This window comes from Actinia tenebrosa, unplaced genomic scaffold (genome assembly GCF_029948245.1).
Source record: "Actinia tenebrosa isolate PJP-AT-01 unplaced genomic scaffold, QUT_ActTen_1.0 PGA_scaffold1__47_contigs__length_23844297, whole genome shotgun sequence".
Lineage (NCBI taxonomy): Eukaryota > Metazoa > Cnidaria > Anthozoa > Actiniaria > Actiniidae > Actinia > Actinia tenebrosa.
The window spans coordinates 22,465,571-22,481,898 of NW_028292578.1; the positions used below are offsets into that span (position 1 = coordinate 22,465,571).

Consider the following 16,328-nt stretch of genomic DNA (forward strand, 5'->3'; position numbering starts at 1 on the left):
CTTCATGACAGAAGTTCAAGATAAGGACTTAGATTATCCACCTCAAAGCCACAAACTTTCCCTCAAGGAATCGGTTAAATGCCATCTTACAAGGTAAAGTAAATCTTAATCTTCAATATCGACCTTAAAGAAATAATTTGAGCTAAAATTTCCGTTTGTTTTTGGAAGAAGAAGAAGATCGCTGAAACGCATATGCGCGCGTCAGCCGACTTGTAAAAGCGAACTAATCTCGATATTTTAGCTTCGCGTTGATTGAAAAATACCTAAAAATAGAAAAAAACGATATTCTTAATCATCCTTGCTAATATTTTGATCGTCAAATGGCTGTATTAATTTTAAGTGAATTTATAAATGGAATATATCTGTGGTTAGAAAAATAAGCTCACAGACTGCACGTGAGTCATGTTATTTTTGCATTGCTTAATCGTTTAATAAAGGACTCAGACTTATTTATCAGTTACAATACTTTTGAGGTACTGATTCTAAAAATTATTTTAAGAATATTGTTTTGTAAGAAATGTGCCATGGGAGATGTGCAAACTGTGGTATATATATAGTTGAATACATACATAGTGTTGATTTGTTTGTGAACACGTCTTTAATACTTACACGTTCAGTAACCTTTATTCGTGGTATTATTTTAGATTTATTATTTACAGTTGATTTATCCATTATTCAAGGACCATGGAGTACTCTCGAAGTGGATGGGGGGAGGGGGGGCAGGAGGCATGGATCAGTGACAAATTAAGGGGTGGGTCCATGTATCTTCTTTAAATGTAATTGCCCTATTTCACTATGACGTCACTGCTTGTTAATGTGGGGGATAGAATCGCCAAACCCAATAGAAAATTCAACAAAATTTGCTCCTAGCGAAACAGTTTAATCTAAAATGGCCTGGTTTTCAGATATAACATGTGTTAATATGTACTAAAAAATATTTTGAGCATTTGCTGGCTATTCGACTTCTCTTTGTGGATTGATACAGGTTTTAGAACAATTTTCACTGAATTTGCATTGATTTGACCCCTTCCGACGACCATGTTCCTTTGCGTTTAAACAATAGATTGTTTTGATGTGACGTCATAGTGAAATAGGGCAATAGGGTTTTCTGTCAGGACAAAGTTTTCCGGCCCACCCTTTCTTTGATTCCTGGATCTCCCCCCCCCCCCCCCCCGGAGTCAAAAATACAGTAGACTAGTACCAAAGTGAAAGTGGTTGTGCTGGAGACAATTTAGTGTAATAGTCCCTCCTTCTCCCTGGTCCTTGATATTTGTAATAATTTACTTACTTGGTATGCCCGATACTAGTTTTAAAGGTCTTAAGACCCTCGCAGCCCTCAAAGCTTTTAGACTGCCTGCATCTATTCCCACGTTGAGCTGTGGTAAGCTTAAAAGACTGCAAAATATCCAGGAACAACACAAAATTGTTTACTCACTTGGAATGCCAGAAACAAGCTTGAGTGGTCGCAAAACTCTTGCTGCCCTGAGTGCTTTTAATGATCCAGCACTGAGGATGTTTAACTGCGGCAGACTTAATAAGCTGCAATAGGAACATTGGACTGATTCTTAGTATTTTTGTTTTTGTGGGTTTGTGTGGGTTGTTTGCCAATGATGATGATGATGATGCTGATGATGTCTCTTAGCATGGTAACTCCTTGAACATGGTGTTAGTCTAGCTGTTTTAGTTAGCTGTTGTCCTATGAAGTTGCAAGCGACATTGTTGATCCAGAAGCCGATAGGTTCTTTGTCAATGCATCCTTCTTTTAATCCAGTGAAAAGTGCCATTGGTACAGAACTTTTGATTGACAGTTAGAAGTGAAATGCTTCACTTGGAGCCAGGATGATGCATGGTCCAGAATAAGAGAGAGGACATATAGACTTTGTGGAGAAGAATAGTAGAGAAACAGAAGTGAAGTGAAAGAATATAGAGTCATCATTTTAGGACTATTCCAGTACTATTTTTTCTTAAATGTGAAAAACTAAACCAGAGAAAGAAAACCAGATCTCAACTAAGGAGTGATGTAGAGAACAGAAGAAAAATGAAAGAAACAGGTTGGTCATTTCCAGTAATTCCAGCAAGGTTCATAAACCAGAGAAAGAAAACCAGATCTCAACTAAGGAGTGATGTAGAGAACAGAAGAAAAATGAAAGAAACAGGTTGGTCATTTCCAGTAATTCCAGCAAGGTTCATAAACCAGAGAAAGAAAGCCAGATCTCAACTAAGGAGTGATGTAGAGAACAGAAGAAAAATGAAAGAAACAGGTTGGTCATTTCCAGTAATTCCAGCAAGGTTTATAAACCAGAGAAAGAAAGCCAGATCTCAACTAAGAAGTGTTGTAGAGGACAGAATAAAAATGAAAGAAACAGGTTGGTCATTTCTACCAGTAATTCCAGCAAGGTTTTCCAGAACAAACCAGACAAAGAAAAAATAGATCTCAGATAAGGCCAGGATTACTGTAGAGAACAGGAGAAAAATGGAAAATGGAAGAAACAGGTTTCTACCAGTGATTCCAGTAAGATGGTCCAGAATAAATCAGAGAAAGAAAACCAGATAGGGAGTAATGTAGAACACAGATAAGAAACATCTGGTCGTATTTCGTTCAGGAAGAAGGTCCAGAGTAAATCATAAAGAAAGAAGACCTCAAACACAAGTTTTATGGAGAAGAAGAGAAAATTAGTTGCAAGATTATTCATGTTAGATATTAACCATAAGATAATTGATGGTCCAGATGGCATTGCTATGGTTAAATCAGTTATTTTGTTTTGATTTATTATATTATTTGTGTGTATATGAGAAGTAAGAATGTTAAATACCAACACATTCATAAAAAAGGTCCAAATTATCGGTGTTTTCCAAATTGCATATCTTGCAAGAATGAATCATATCTTAAAGGATATAACAATGAGAAGTTAGATCAAGTGCATTTTTCTTGGTTTCCTAATGCTTAGTGTATCATTTTGTTAGTGTTCCACCTTACACTTGCAAAAGTATGTTATTAATATTCTCAATTTTAAGAATGGTAATCATGATGATATAGTTGATTATGGTATATGAGGACAAGATAAAGAAGACTGATACCAATGAATGATTGGACAAGCATTTACAATTGTGATAAAATGAATGATGAAGATTTAATGATGTGGCTTTTGGTCAGAAAAATTGTATGTCAGAGATCAGTTATGTAAAAAAAAAAATGACCTATATATAGTTTGTAAGCTTGAAGAATTTTCTAGCTTGAACACACCTGTACAGCTGTCAAACAAGATTTTAGATTTTGATTTGAAATATCTATGATAGCCCTTTCATTAAAAAATTTTTGTTGTCAAATCTGAGGATTTTAGGGAAGAAAATTTAAAAATAATGTGATCTGCCTATAGACATATGTTTACATTACAAGAAAAAAGGAATGATAGAATCTATTGAAAAAATTTCATTGATACTGTTACAGAAAAAGTAAACTTCTCAAGAAAATTGTAAACGAAAATCCTGAGAAATTATTTTTGAAGTAAAATGCCTAAGATTTGATGATGCAAATTAGAAAGTATTTGAACTTGAATTCAGTCAATAAATTTTTGATTTTGTCAGAAAGTCAATTTTGGCTAGCATATTATATAACAGGTGTGATCTGGCTGTTATCAACACAATTTCATCAAAATAGAATATCTTATCTCTTTAACTGGAAATAAATATGCAAAGGACTAATTTTCCATCAGAATTTTTTTCCTCAGCATTACGTGTGGGTTAATGAAATATTAAAAGTGTGAGACCATTATGGTGGTAGATTACTGGGCAATTATTGCCTTATAAGGAGTGAAGGACTAGGATATGAATAGGTTTGATTCTAGAGACTCTAATCTCTGGACTTTAAGGTTGAATTGTAACATTATGTGGTCTGTACGTTGACCTACGACAAGAATGGTTCTTGACCAATGAATTGTGAGAACTTGATTAAGGTTACATTTCTAGGAAAATATAATTTATATTGCATGAAGATAAAACCATTTTATTAGATTAGAAATAAAGTACAGAATTGAGGTGACGAGTTCAAGTTGATATTAAGTGAAAGATTGGGAGGGATTAAAGTGATGAAAATTCAAGAAATTAGGAATTTCAAGACCTTTTGTGACCACAAGTAGATTTGTGGATGAATGTGTTGTCTCTAAACAGAGAAAAAATTGTATACGTTCAAATTTGCAAGGAAGAAAGGGTTGAATATGATAGGTGATAATAGTGCACCTGACTAAGGCAAGAGTTGCTTATTGAAGAATGGAATTTATGTCTGTAAATGGAAGTTATGATAACTAGTAGAACAGATTTTAAGTGTAAGAAGACAAGAAAGGATGGCATAAGAAAAATGAAAAAGGCCAAGTGATAGAAAAGAGAAAATTGAATGGTAATGGCAAAAAAGGAGATACATTAACAAAAGGCTGAGATCAGTAGAAAAGGACAGAATAAAGATAAAAAGTGAATGAGAATGGAGAAGACCAGAATTGTAGGATAAATGAGAATGAAAAAGAAGCAGACCAGGTGTAAAGTGGATGAGAATGAAGGAGAGGCTGACCAGTGAAGGCGAGATACAGAATTTGAGTGAAAAGGAGAAAAAATGAAAGGGAATGGAAAATAAAATGAGAAAGAAAGAAAGATGTCTTCAGTGAATTGAAAACAAGCTTGATAATGTTTCCGCTTGCAGTTATATTGTCATTTATGGGTTATGATCAGTGCAGCTTTTAACATGTTAAATCATGGATAAATTTTAATCAGACAATATTAGTATTCATGTCGATTTTTAGTTCTGTTTAGTGTTATGTTGCTATGACAACAATGACGCGGCAGATTATGCCCTTTTATGGACTTTTGGTTAACTGTTTATAATTATTGTACTACTGTGTTTATGAGTCTTGGGTTATAAAGAGTTAGACAATGTTTAAGGCACAATTTATGACGTTAGCTAACATGATATTATCACAATATATGTACTGCACAGAAATGAAATTTGACATTGATTATTTTATGACATTGTGACATATATGGATTAAGGTTATTTTATCATGGTTTATGGTTTTATTATGAATTTTATTGCTTATTTTCAACACCTTGTTTTACCCTGGAATTATTTCACCAAGTATTCAACAATCCAAAAAAAAATTTATTTTTTTTGAACATTTAATAATCAATATCTAGAAAAAATATTGTAATATGATCTTTATAGCTCATTTATTCAATTCCTTTTTTGAGATTTTTTTCCTTCTGAAAATTGAATTAGCAGAAAAATGTTTGTATTAAAATTGTACATTTGAATTTTAAATTAGTCAGTGTTTATAGAAACCACAAAAAAGTAATTCATTCATAATATGAACGATATCAGTCAGTCAATGACTCATCAGTGAAACACTCACAGAAATCCTTTGAAAATGTTTAAGATTGTAAATTATTGAACTAAGTCTTTGCATAAGAATTGAAATTTGGGGATTTGGCAAGTCAGAAAAATCCTTACGGCTTGAGAAATGAATAAATGAAATAGGAAGTTGGAATGAAAATCAATACTAGCATGTCAAAATGTTGATATCTTGGCAGGAAAGGAGAATTATTGTCTGAATGAAAATTAATAGGTTGAATAATTGATTGAAATAAAAATAAAATGGTTTAGGTGAACTGTGTCCTAGTGTTACTAGATATCTAAGGAATGGAGTGTTAGAGTTAGTAATGCATTTACAGCAGTAACTGAATGTCACATTGAGAATTGTTTTTTAAAGTGTTAATTTAGGGATATTGTAAAGGTAGCTTGGTGGTTTAAATGTGATGGTTTGTGCTGTTTTATGGCATTTATGGCAAAAATAATGATACCATAATATATATGAAATCAATTATTATATGAGCAACAAAATGCTTATATTGATTTATAACAAATTGAAAAGCAAAACTGAACTTTGATTTTATTGGAAGAATGACACAGAATTTTTTCCAGATCTCAAAGTACAGTTTTGCAAAGCAATGATTCACAGTAATAAATAAATTATTTATATAATTTAGCATTTTTAAAATTCATAAAAGTCTTTAATTTAGAAATAACATATGAAGGGTTTAGGATGTATATTGCAACAACATTGTACGACAAGGTAATTATTCCTTTGAACAGAAAAATGTCTGAACTGTACAACAGTTACACGACATCTCCAAAACCCTTCAAAGTCATTCCTTTTTTTAGTTAAAGATTAATTTGTACAGCAATGTACCAAATGCAGAACCTGCAGTGGTAACAAATGGTTAGATCATTTAATATTTTAATATTATAATAAATAAAATTTATATTTAAGAGCCAAGTAGGCTGCTGCATGGTTTTAAATGGCCATTTTAAGCCAGCATTGCAGAGTTATATCCAGCTCAAAAATTAAAATTTATTTTTGATTTATTTGGTATAATAATACTTTAGCGGAGTAGGCTGCAACAAAGTTACAGTTTGGGTTTCACAGTTTGACGTGCGCAATTTAGCAGAAGAGCAGTGAATTCCTTTAGGAAATAATTTTCAGTTAGATCGGCATAGTTTAGAAGTTTTATCGACTCCATTTAGAAGGTGTGTTGTAATTCACGTAAGGATCAAGTAATGACAGGATTGAGAGACAATTCAAATACGAATGATTCAGATCAAGTTTATTTTTATTATGTAAGGTATGTGTGTTCACCATTTGTTTTGTAATTTAATTTTTATTATCATACTGAGAGCAAATTTAAAAATCATTGTTTTCCTCTGAAGTTCATTTTTGGATCCAAAGATGGAGAATAGTATTGAATATATGTAAAATGAATAAAATGTGTCTAAAATGCAACTTATTCTACGAATTATCCTCTCATTCATCATTCGAATCCTAACAATTTGCCAGTGGCTATTTTTCCATTGACTACTAATCAATTGCAAAGTCAAAGTCAGAAGGCAGATTTGCGAGTGATGAACTCATTCATCAAAACTTTAAGAATATTGAAAAGGAATATACTGTATTGCTCCTGTAACTTGTACAGACTTGAAGCATTTGTAATGAATAATTGTCAAGTAAACATGTATTTACAGCTGATGTACATCAAATTAAGTGTTATTTCATTTAGTTTTGACACCTTTTTATGATACCTAATTGTATATATTAAACTCTAATTGAATGTTACAAAATATAGTGATTTTCCGTGGCAGTGAAGAAACTTGTGTTGATGATAGATTGTTTTTATTTTAATTAAATTGTATTATTGATAGCATTTAAGAACATTTCGTATCAAACCAAATCTAATTTACCAAGCTTGATCTCCACAATATTTATCAAATCAGGCAGGAATATTTCATTGCAAATTTGAAGGCCTAAGTTTTATTGTGATCAAAATCTAATTTCTCTCAAATTAATTAAGGTTCATTTTTATTATTGTGATGTGAGAAAATGTACTACCATTAAAACACACCCAAATGACCAAGCACCCTCTAAAACACCTGATTTTCATTCCCTCTACACTAAAGTCTTCAATCTACATTTTGACATTCAACTCGCATGCAAGTTTTAATTAGGGGGGAGGGGGGGGGGGATGGCAAACCTAGATCAAACACCTGATGGCAAGAATAGGAGGGAGAAACTCAGGTTACATACAGAAATGGCTACTAGGAATTGAACAGACATTTTACCTAGCTCTTCTCAGAAGAAGCAAAACAGGTTTCTTTCTCTAATGCGTTTAGTTTTTTACCTAAGATGATTTTACATCAGGTAAATATCATTCTTTAATCAGCTTGTATATGTACATGTATATGTATGCTTCACAAGGACCTATATTTATTTTTCTAAAACTGATTTGATTTTTCTTAAATATTATTAAGTCCCTTTATTATTATTAAGACCAAAATTGTGGGACACTTTTTTGAGGGGGATGAGATAGGCAGAAAGCTGATAGATAATAACAATGGATAGTTATAAATAATGGATTTTTTCCCTTGATGTGTGATCAATAGCCCTATAGCTGTCTATATCTACAGTTTAAAGACAGTATTTCTGATTATAATCATACTATGTATGTAAGAGGTAGGCCTTAATGTTTTATATTGAAATATAAATAATATGTAGTCGAAGGTGCCACAAATACTGAGAAGTCGTAATCAAAAACTTGAACAGTGAGGGGGAAAATCCATATTGTACCATATTGCAGAATCAAATTGCGGAGTGTTTGAATTAAGAGCAATATGTTGAGATTATTGAGCAAATAAGTCATGAAAATGAAAAAATATATATTGAAGTCTGGCTATTCTTAATCAAACTAAAATGACAAGATCTCAAATGGAATCAAAGTGTGGCTTATCTGGAGCGACATCTAAAAGTGGATTTGTAGCAAGTGTTTCAGTCTGAAGCTTCCTGTCTCAGTGCCTTTAATGGTTCATAAAGTTGCACTCTAGACCACTGCTTAACGAGGCTACCCTCTTACTACAAATTACATTCTTTTTTTACTTAATATATTCATCTAATAAAAAACTAATAAAGATAAGATTTAATTGTAGTTTTCTATGTACATTTGGTAACATGTGGGAAAGATGTTCAAACATTTTAACCCTATCGTCTTAAATATTCATTATAGCATGAATATACAAGCCAAATGTTACCACCTGGTTATATAACCCTGATATGATGATACCCAAGATAGTGCAGGAGCATAAACCAGAATTATTCATATAAAAATCACTAAAGAAAGCAAGGACTGTACAAATATTCCTTGATTACTGCCATGACTAACTCATACATCCAAAATCACCCTCCCACCACTAAATACACATACCTAAACATACATATTATATTACTTAAACTTATTACTAAAACTGCTGTAGTAATGAATGCAAGATTTGTCTATGGTTCTGAGTTCAATGATGATACAAATTTTTTTTAGAGAAGCTTTTTTGTGTTGAGTAAGGAACAGTTTACTAAGCTGTCAATGGCTTCTGGTATTGCAGTTGTACACGTAGACTTTAACACTGACATGACTTCATATTATTTTCATTCGGATCGCTCATTCACAGCCCATAGTTTCAGTTACATGAAAATACAGTATGGCTACCTTATGGCTGGAAATGTGTTATATTATTCCCCACTCATAATGCAAAGATCTCTCATAATTTACTGATTGAGCGAACGGTCAGCATATTTTTGTAATTTATTTTAAAACCTCATTCATTTGCGATCTCAACCACTTTGACAGGTAAATGGCTTTAGGTAAAGCAGACAACTAACTGCAATGACTTCTTGACAATGGATCATTTTAAAATGTGACCAATGCAATAATGAAATTATAAGAAAACATGACTTTCAAAAATTATTTTTAATCCTGAGAGTTGATTCACAATAATATTGCTGTCAATATTAATTAACAAGTCATTCCTATAGATAACAATTTTGATTGTAATTATGACTATTTCCCCATTCAAATCCTGACAATCTCATTATTCTTTCTTGCTACCTTTGGGAATTAATTCCTAAGATCCAAATTTTATTGTAATGCAGAGAGGGTATTATCTTGGCACTTTGCTTCTTAGAGACATGTTTCCTAGTTCGTTTCCTATCCTATATTATTATGTAAAATAATATTGGCTTGACAATAAGTTAATGATAGCTGCATTCTTCATGAATATTTTTGTCATCTCTTTTATTATTCAAACAATCAAAAAACTTTTAAGAAGAAAGTCTTAAAATTTCATGTGGTGCAGAAAAAATATTCCATTTTGGTCATATTTGTCTGGACTAACTGTTTTGCGCTTTGTATGTCCCATGCAGTGAAAGAGACACAAATGAAATTTCATTAGTCTGGCTTTAACTAATCATTAAATACATGTCAAGTTATAGACACAGGTTCTGATCAGCTAGTCAGCATTTCTTTTCAATTATCACTAACAACATTTAAACTTTAAACTGTCTAAATTTGAAGTAAAATTATATTAATTTTTTGCTTAATCCGTTATTGCCCTTAGGCAATGTCTTTTAAAAACTTAAGATATTCATGTGTCTTATTTGTTTCAGGATGGCAAGCAACGAGAAGAACAGCAAAAAAGATAATATAGTATCAAGGTAACATGTCTCTAATCAAGAAGAATGTTTTTTACATTCTCAGATATAGACTTGCTAGGATAAAATGAAATCTTGTTTTAAGGAGCAAGTGTGGCTTGGTTGGTTAGTGTGCTGCCTGCTAAGCAAGAGGTCCATAGCTTGGTCCTCAGTGACCTCACACACTTGTTTGTAGTGTGGCTTGAAGGGTTAGTGTACTGCCTGTTAAGCAAGAGGTCCATAGCTTGGTCCTCAGTGACCTCACACACTTGTTTGTAGTGTTGCTTGGAAGGTTAGTGTACTGCCTGCCAAGCAAGAGGTCCATAGTTTGATCCTCAGTGACTCACACACTTGTTTTAAGGAGCAAGTGTGGCTTGGTTGGTTAGTGTGCTTTCATTTATACTAGAGGGCCATAGTTTGATCCTCAGTGACTCACACACTTGTTTAAGGAGCAAGTGTGGCTTGGTTGGTTAGTGTGCTTTCATTTATACTAGAGGGCCATAGTTTGATCCTCAGTGACTCGCACACTTGTTTTAAGGAGCAAGTGTGGCTTGGTTGGTTAGTGTGCTTTCATTAATACTAGAGGGCTTTAGTTTAACATATACATTAATAAATTATCAAAATAGTGAAGTATGGCTTGACATCAGTATCTACTAAAGGAAGATAGTGTAATCATTGCCCTGAGGCTTCAGCACCTAGCAAACTGCAAATGCAAGGAAATCATTAAGATATGAACAGTAAGTTATCTATTAGGAATCTATCCATCTTTGCAAAATATTAAAACAGATTTTATTTTTTGTATTCCTCTTCTCAGTGGCAAAGCCAATTTTAGGTAATTAGTGGATACAGTTTTGGGTATTACTGCCAAAAACATTGCTAGTGGAAACTTGCCCATCATACATTTCAATTGAAAAAAAATTTCAGTCACTTTTCGAAATTGTTACACTCTGAACTTTATACTCTGGAATTTTCTTCTATTTTGCATACTTTTAACTAATAGTGTTATTTAACTTATGATTTATCTTGTTTTGTTTTTGTCAAACAATAATTTCTTGGCAACGATTGTCTTAGTTTCATTATAGCATAGAAATTTTCGCATGCAAGAAGTATTCTGGTAGTGAAAAGCAAGTGTCATTTCAAAAACTCCTTCCTGATATTATATGGTTGTTATTTCTATAAAATATATTTTGTTACCCATGTAGTATTAATTGAAAAATACATTAATTAGTATTAAAACTATTCTTAACACTCATTTCTGCATTTGAATTGTAAAATTTTATGTCAAAATATCACCTGTCATAAAGGAAATTCTCGTAAGAATATTTTTCATTTTCAATTCTCTCAATTCTCAGTAATTCTTACTCAATTTGTTCCTCAATTAACAGGCTAATGTTTGATATGAGATATAACTCTATTTACTGCAGATTGATACTAGATGAACATATGAACTGATAAGCATTTAATTATTACAATAAATTTTCCTTCACAACTTCCTCAAATTAAAAAAAAAAACACACTCCCTCCTAAATCCTCTTTTTCTATTTTTACTTTATCTTAAATATCCAATTTTGAATTATCAATGTAATGGCTTCACTGACTCTTTAACAATCTTTGTAAAATGTCATGTGTAAGATTATTTGTTATAGGAAATAAATTCCTGTGAATATTTAGGCAGAATATTCAATCCAATTTTTAAGCCATTTCACTTTGAAGTCGTTAAGCATTCTATTCTCTGATTCAAAGTACTTGCTAAGAGCTCTGCTTGGTCGTCGTCAATTTGAATTATGTTTCGGCGTTTCAAGCGTTTGGTATTTAGCGATGACGTTATCTCTATAATTCTGGACCAATGCACTTGTAACAGAATTTAGATTTATCTATACTCCGACTCGATATTTCACTTCAATTTCACTAGATTACTGGATGAAATTATTTGCCAGAGATACGATAGATACGCTTGATTCGTGATCTTATTCGTGTAGATTGAAGCCAGATATTTTAGATACTGTATTTCTCTCGTCTTAAAATCGCAATTTTCCTAAAACGCTCTTGATATTCCTCTTTAATGACAACTTATTTTCATCTTTTTTTAATCATTTTTCAAGGTGACATTTGACTAGACGTTCGAGATGACTCAAAATCTCATATTGTGAGTATATTTCGGTTCGTTCTGACATTGTCTCTTTCTTCAGTCTTACAGGTGGTTTACTTGAGTAACCAACAGTTTTGAATAATTTATTTGCCAACATGTAAATGTTGGTTACAAGAACCCGATTCTAAAGCTGCTCGAATAAAAAGGACAACTCGAGCCGTCCTAACACACGTTCTATTGAGCGACTCTCGATCGTTTCCCTCGATTAGCTTTATTGTTCACTTGACTACAATACAAACAAAAGAGTTCCAGTATAAACAACAACAAAACACGAACTAGCTTCGGTCCATCGATGCGAAGCCGTCCGCTATATCCAGTACGAAAAACGAGTTTTTGTCCAAAATGTTAAGCCATTTCCAAAGAAATAAGCTTTCTAAATATACATCCAATTTCTCGTTTCTATGGAGACTGTTTTATATTCTAAAGTGCTTTAATTTCCCCGCGCATTCCTTACATATACACGTGCATCCTAGAGGTACCTGTTTCAACGTCAGTTTCCTAAGTGATTTGTGCTTTACACGCGACTACTCTCCCGACCCCGAGACTCCATAATATCATAAGCGACAAACATGTCGTTGGCCTCGATATTCCTCAGTTAGGCTCGCAAATTATAGCCAAATCCTGGAAAATTTTGCTTGAAACTAATTCTTCAAAACAACATGACGTACTCCCTGTCTGCTGGCTTCAAGTGTTACATTTAATCGCGAGCCAATATTCTATTTACAAAACTGTTAGAAACCAAGCATTCTCCTTGGATTTTTTCCGAAATCTAGTTGCTTAAATATTTCTTGCGGATAGTGGAATGCGAGAGAGACTTTTTGAGGTTTACGTTTGACTTTGGCGACAGAAGTTGCATGGCTTATGTGTAGGTGCTAAATAATTTAACATAATATTTTACACCAGGGTGGAACTTCAGAGGAAAATATTGCTCTTCAGAATGATATGAAAAAAACTCCTTGTTTCTAGATTGAAATTTGATGACTATTAAATCAGATTCTACGAAGGTCGATCCTCATGGATACGAAAAACCAATGCCCTAGCTACACTCTCGTTCCTCTTGTAATGAAGGAAAGCGTAGTAAAGAGTGTATTCGCTTGTGATTCGAGTAATATTCGGCAGTGCTCACGTATATCAGCGAGCTGGTATGATTCATAGTGATTCCCAATCGATTATTATAGGCTATCCACGTCGGTAACGGAAAATCGATTAACCGAATGTCCCAATTTCTTGTAAGCTCCTAAGCCGATCGATAAGGCAATAAAGTCAAGATGTGATGGATGGGCCTTGCTGGAGCAAGCAGATTCACTAGGTTCATATTCCTATTTATTCTCCTTGGTTTCAAGTGGGGATTTGCCAGTAGATTTGTTAGTTGGGCATCAAGGTGTGTGTGTGTGTGTGTGTGTATGCCGTTGGATAGTTTTCCTTATTCCAAGGATACCTGTTGCCAAACAATACTTCAACTTATTCATCCGTTAAGTTGTCTGCCAAAATATTACAGCTACGATAGCTTTACAAATATCTTCTCAAAATTTTTAAATTTCACTGGATTTGATTTATTGCAGCCTACTGAGTCTCAGGAGTTTTGCAGTAACTCACAAAAATAGTATTTTTGGGGCGCTTTAAGGTATTCATTCGAAACTTAAATATCGTAGACGATGTTCTACGACGCCGGCAAAAGGCAATTTATATATGTATATATAAATAATCGGAAAAACTAAATGCAGTCATGCACTTACCCTGTTACGACTACGGTAAAATCTAGCAAGTTCCATCCGCTGCGTAGATATGATCCAGGATGAAGCACAAATCCAAGCGCTATTACTTTCAGTACACATTCTAGACAAAAAATTGCTAGAAGATATATTTCTGCGTTATCCTAGAAAGAAGCGAAGCATTCAAGCATTACTATCGGTACAATTCTAATACATAATATTATAGAATTTCCTTCCAATTATCTGGTGGGGAAAGTCTCCAAAGAAAGAAAGGAAATATTAAAAAGTAAAATATAAAACTTACTATTACAATATTTGTGTCGGACTTATCGCCTTTTGGTAATGGAGTATTTGCAGCCAGTAGAATGCAGTTGACAAGAATAGTCAACAAAATAAAATATTCAAAAGGCTTTTCCTCAGTTAAGGAATATAACACGATATAGAACTTCACAAAGTCGGGAAATTCGACTCACGTTTTGTATTGGAAAATAGAATGAATACGGTAAAAGTTTCAGAAGGATATACTAGCAAAACAAATCAACCTGTTATCAAACGAAACATGTTATGTATGAAAATAGACTCAGAGATACATTGGCATAGCCAACGCCATGAAACCATAGTTCGGTGCTTGAAGTCAAAGCTTAGGCTTTCCAAAAGGATACTTTAGATTCCACGATTTTCTTGCAGAATCGTCGAATGATGTTCCGTTCCGAGAGTATAAATAATGATCTGTTAGATGTGATAAAACTGGCCAAAGTCAACGGTGTTGAATCTCCCTGAATTGAAGCCGATCTGCTGGTTCGTGCGTTTGTCATTCTCGACTTTGTATAATAGTCTTCTGAAGGGACAGACGAGGCTCGACGCATATCCGACATGTTTTACACTCTTTTGAAAAATTGTATCCCTCGTCTATCTTCAAATCAAGAGTTTAAAATAATTTCGAAGTTCCTCTATCGTCTCGCATGGGTTTGTTTCCAGCCATAGAAATCGCCGCTCGCGCGAACCATCTTTGCCTTCTTTTTCTTGACACTATATGCTAATTACAACACAAAGCAATTATGCCACCGACCTATCAGAGGACCTGTAAGGCACTATTCACGTGACCACAGCTAGTCCCTTTTGGGTGGACCGGATTATGCGCATTATAATTTGAATACGAATTCTCTCTACATCTGTCTCACCTGTCTCCAGTGTACGAATAGTCCCGCTTTGAAAACCGGAACGACGCGAGATATTCTCAAAACCGTTCTTACTCAGAAGCCCTGACTTGCAAAAAAAAATATATTTTTTCGTTATGATTTTTATACTCCAAGATGCACGACGTGAGCGTGATTGTGATAAATTGGAGATAAAACTCAATATAGTATCTGTCGTTTTGTGCTTAACCTTGCGTTGTAGGCGTACGCCGCCTTGAACACAAGTTCTACCCGAAGCATAGTTTTTCCTTCACCACCGAGTCATACACTACAAACCTTCAAAATTGGAAACCGCGATTTAGGTTGATTGCGTTTGTGGAATTCCAACCATTTCTAAATGTTTGGGGTTTGTGATATTGGGACCAATTATGCTATTTATTTAGAATGAGTAGAAGCTCTTTTGTAGAACTAAAGATTGTTATTATATTCGAAAACTTGTGATGGAATTACGAATCTTACTCAAATCACTCTTTGAGTAAGTAGTTCCGGAAGTATTGTCTGTTTGAAGAAAAGCTGGATCCTGAAGGGTGTTATCGATTCTATGAAGTTTTGTTTTGTCGTACATTCGGTTTGGTTATGATGAGATCATTTCTTCTTGCAGTGGAACACGACATTTTGCCGAATCCATCATTTAGCGTGTACATAAAATGACTCGCTTTTTTTATTTTCCCCGTATTTTTCTGCAAATATCCTTTTTATTTCTATAAGAATCAGCTCAAGATGATCTTAAAAAAGATCCTTAAAAAACAGCCGTGGAAATTTTGATATTAAATTTCTGAATTAAATGATACGCAAAAGGAATCGAGTAAAATCAAATACATATTTCCTATTTCCTTCTCAAATAACCAGTTTCATCACCTTTGGTACTATTTTCTTACTTTTTCTTTGATTTGACGATACTGTTCAGTTTTGTTGCATGTAAATTTATTCTCTTTGCTCGCTGTCAGAATTGAAGAAGGTTTTGCAATATTTATGTTGCTTCTGCATCTACTGCGACGCGATAAGAATTGTTGTTGTGAAATCATACTAAAACAATCGGCAAAACTAAAGTAGAAGTCGCGCCCATTACCACAAGCATTGCCGAATCTAATAAGCACTCACAGTTCTCGTGGAGGCGATTATGATTAGAAGTATACTTAGCCTAATATGCGTGAAAATTTATGGAAGAGAAAATTTCGTTCGAATTTTTCAGAGTTTATGTTCTGATTGATTAATAATAAAT

General features: G+C 33.6%; 2 protein-coding genes across 4 annotated transcripts in view; one reads left to right on the forward strand and one right to left on the reverse strand.

Annotated features, from left to right (window-relative positions):
- Positions 1-14,948, reverse strand: part of LOC116294953 (voltage-dependent calcium channel type A subunit alpha-1) — a 39,939-nt gene extending 24,991 nt beyond the window's left edge. For 2 of the 3 annotated variants that reach the window (XM_089032622.1, XM_089032620.1), the window contains exons 1-4: positions 14,573-14,948; positions 14,215-14,319; positions 13,935-14,074; positions 1,289-1,395 (exon numbers count right to left, since the gene is read on the reverse strand). In XM_089032622.1, coding sequence (XP_088888748.1) covers positions 1,289-1,395; positions 13,935-14,074; positions 14,215-14,319; positions 14,573-14,785 — 565 coding nt within the window. In that variant the 5' untranslated portion in view covers positions 14,786-14,948. Of the gene's footprint in view, positions 1-1,288; positions 1,396-1,435; positions 1,540-13,934; positions 14,075-14,214; positions 14,320-14,572 lie in introns of all 3 variants that reach the window. The other variant, XM_089032621.1, reaches the window with a different exon arrangement.
- LOC116294954 (uncharacterized) overlaps positions 1-16,328 on the forward strand; it is a 27,382-nt gene continuing 11,054 nt past the window's right edge. Inside the window, exons 1-2 of the mRNA XM_031702651.2 lie at positions 1-93; positions 10,026-10,073. The gene's annotated coding sequence lies outside the window, so the exon portion shown is untranslated. The remainder of the gene's footprint in view (positions 94-10,025; positions 10,074-16,328) is intronic.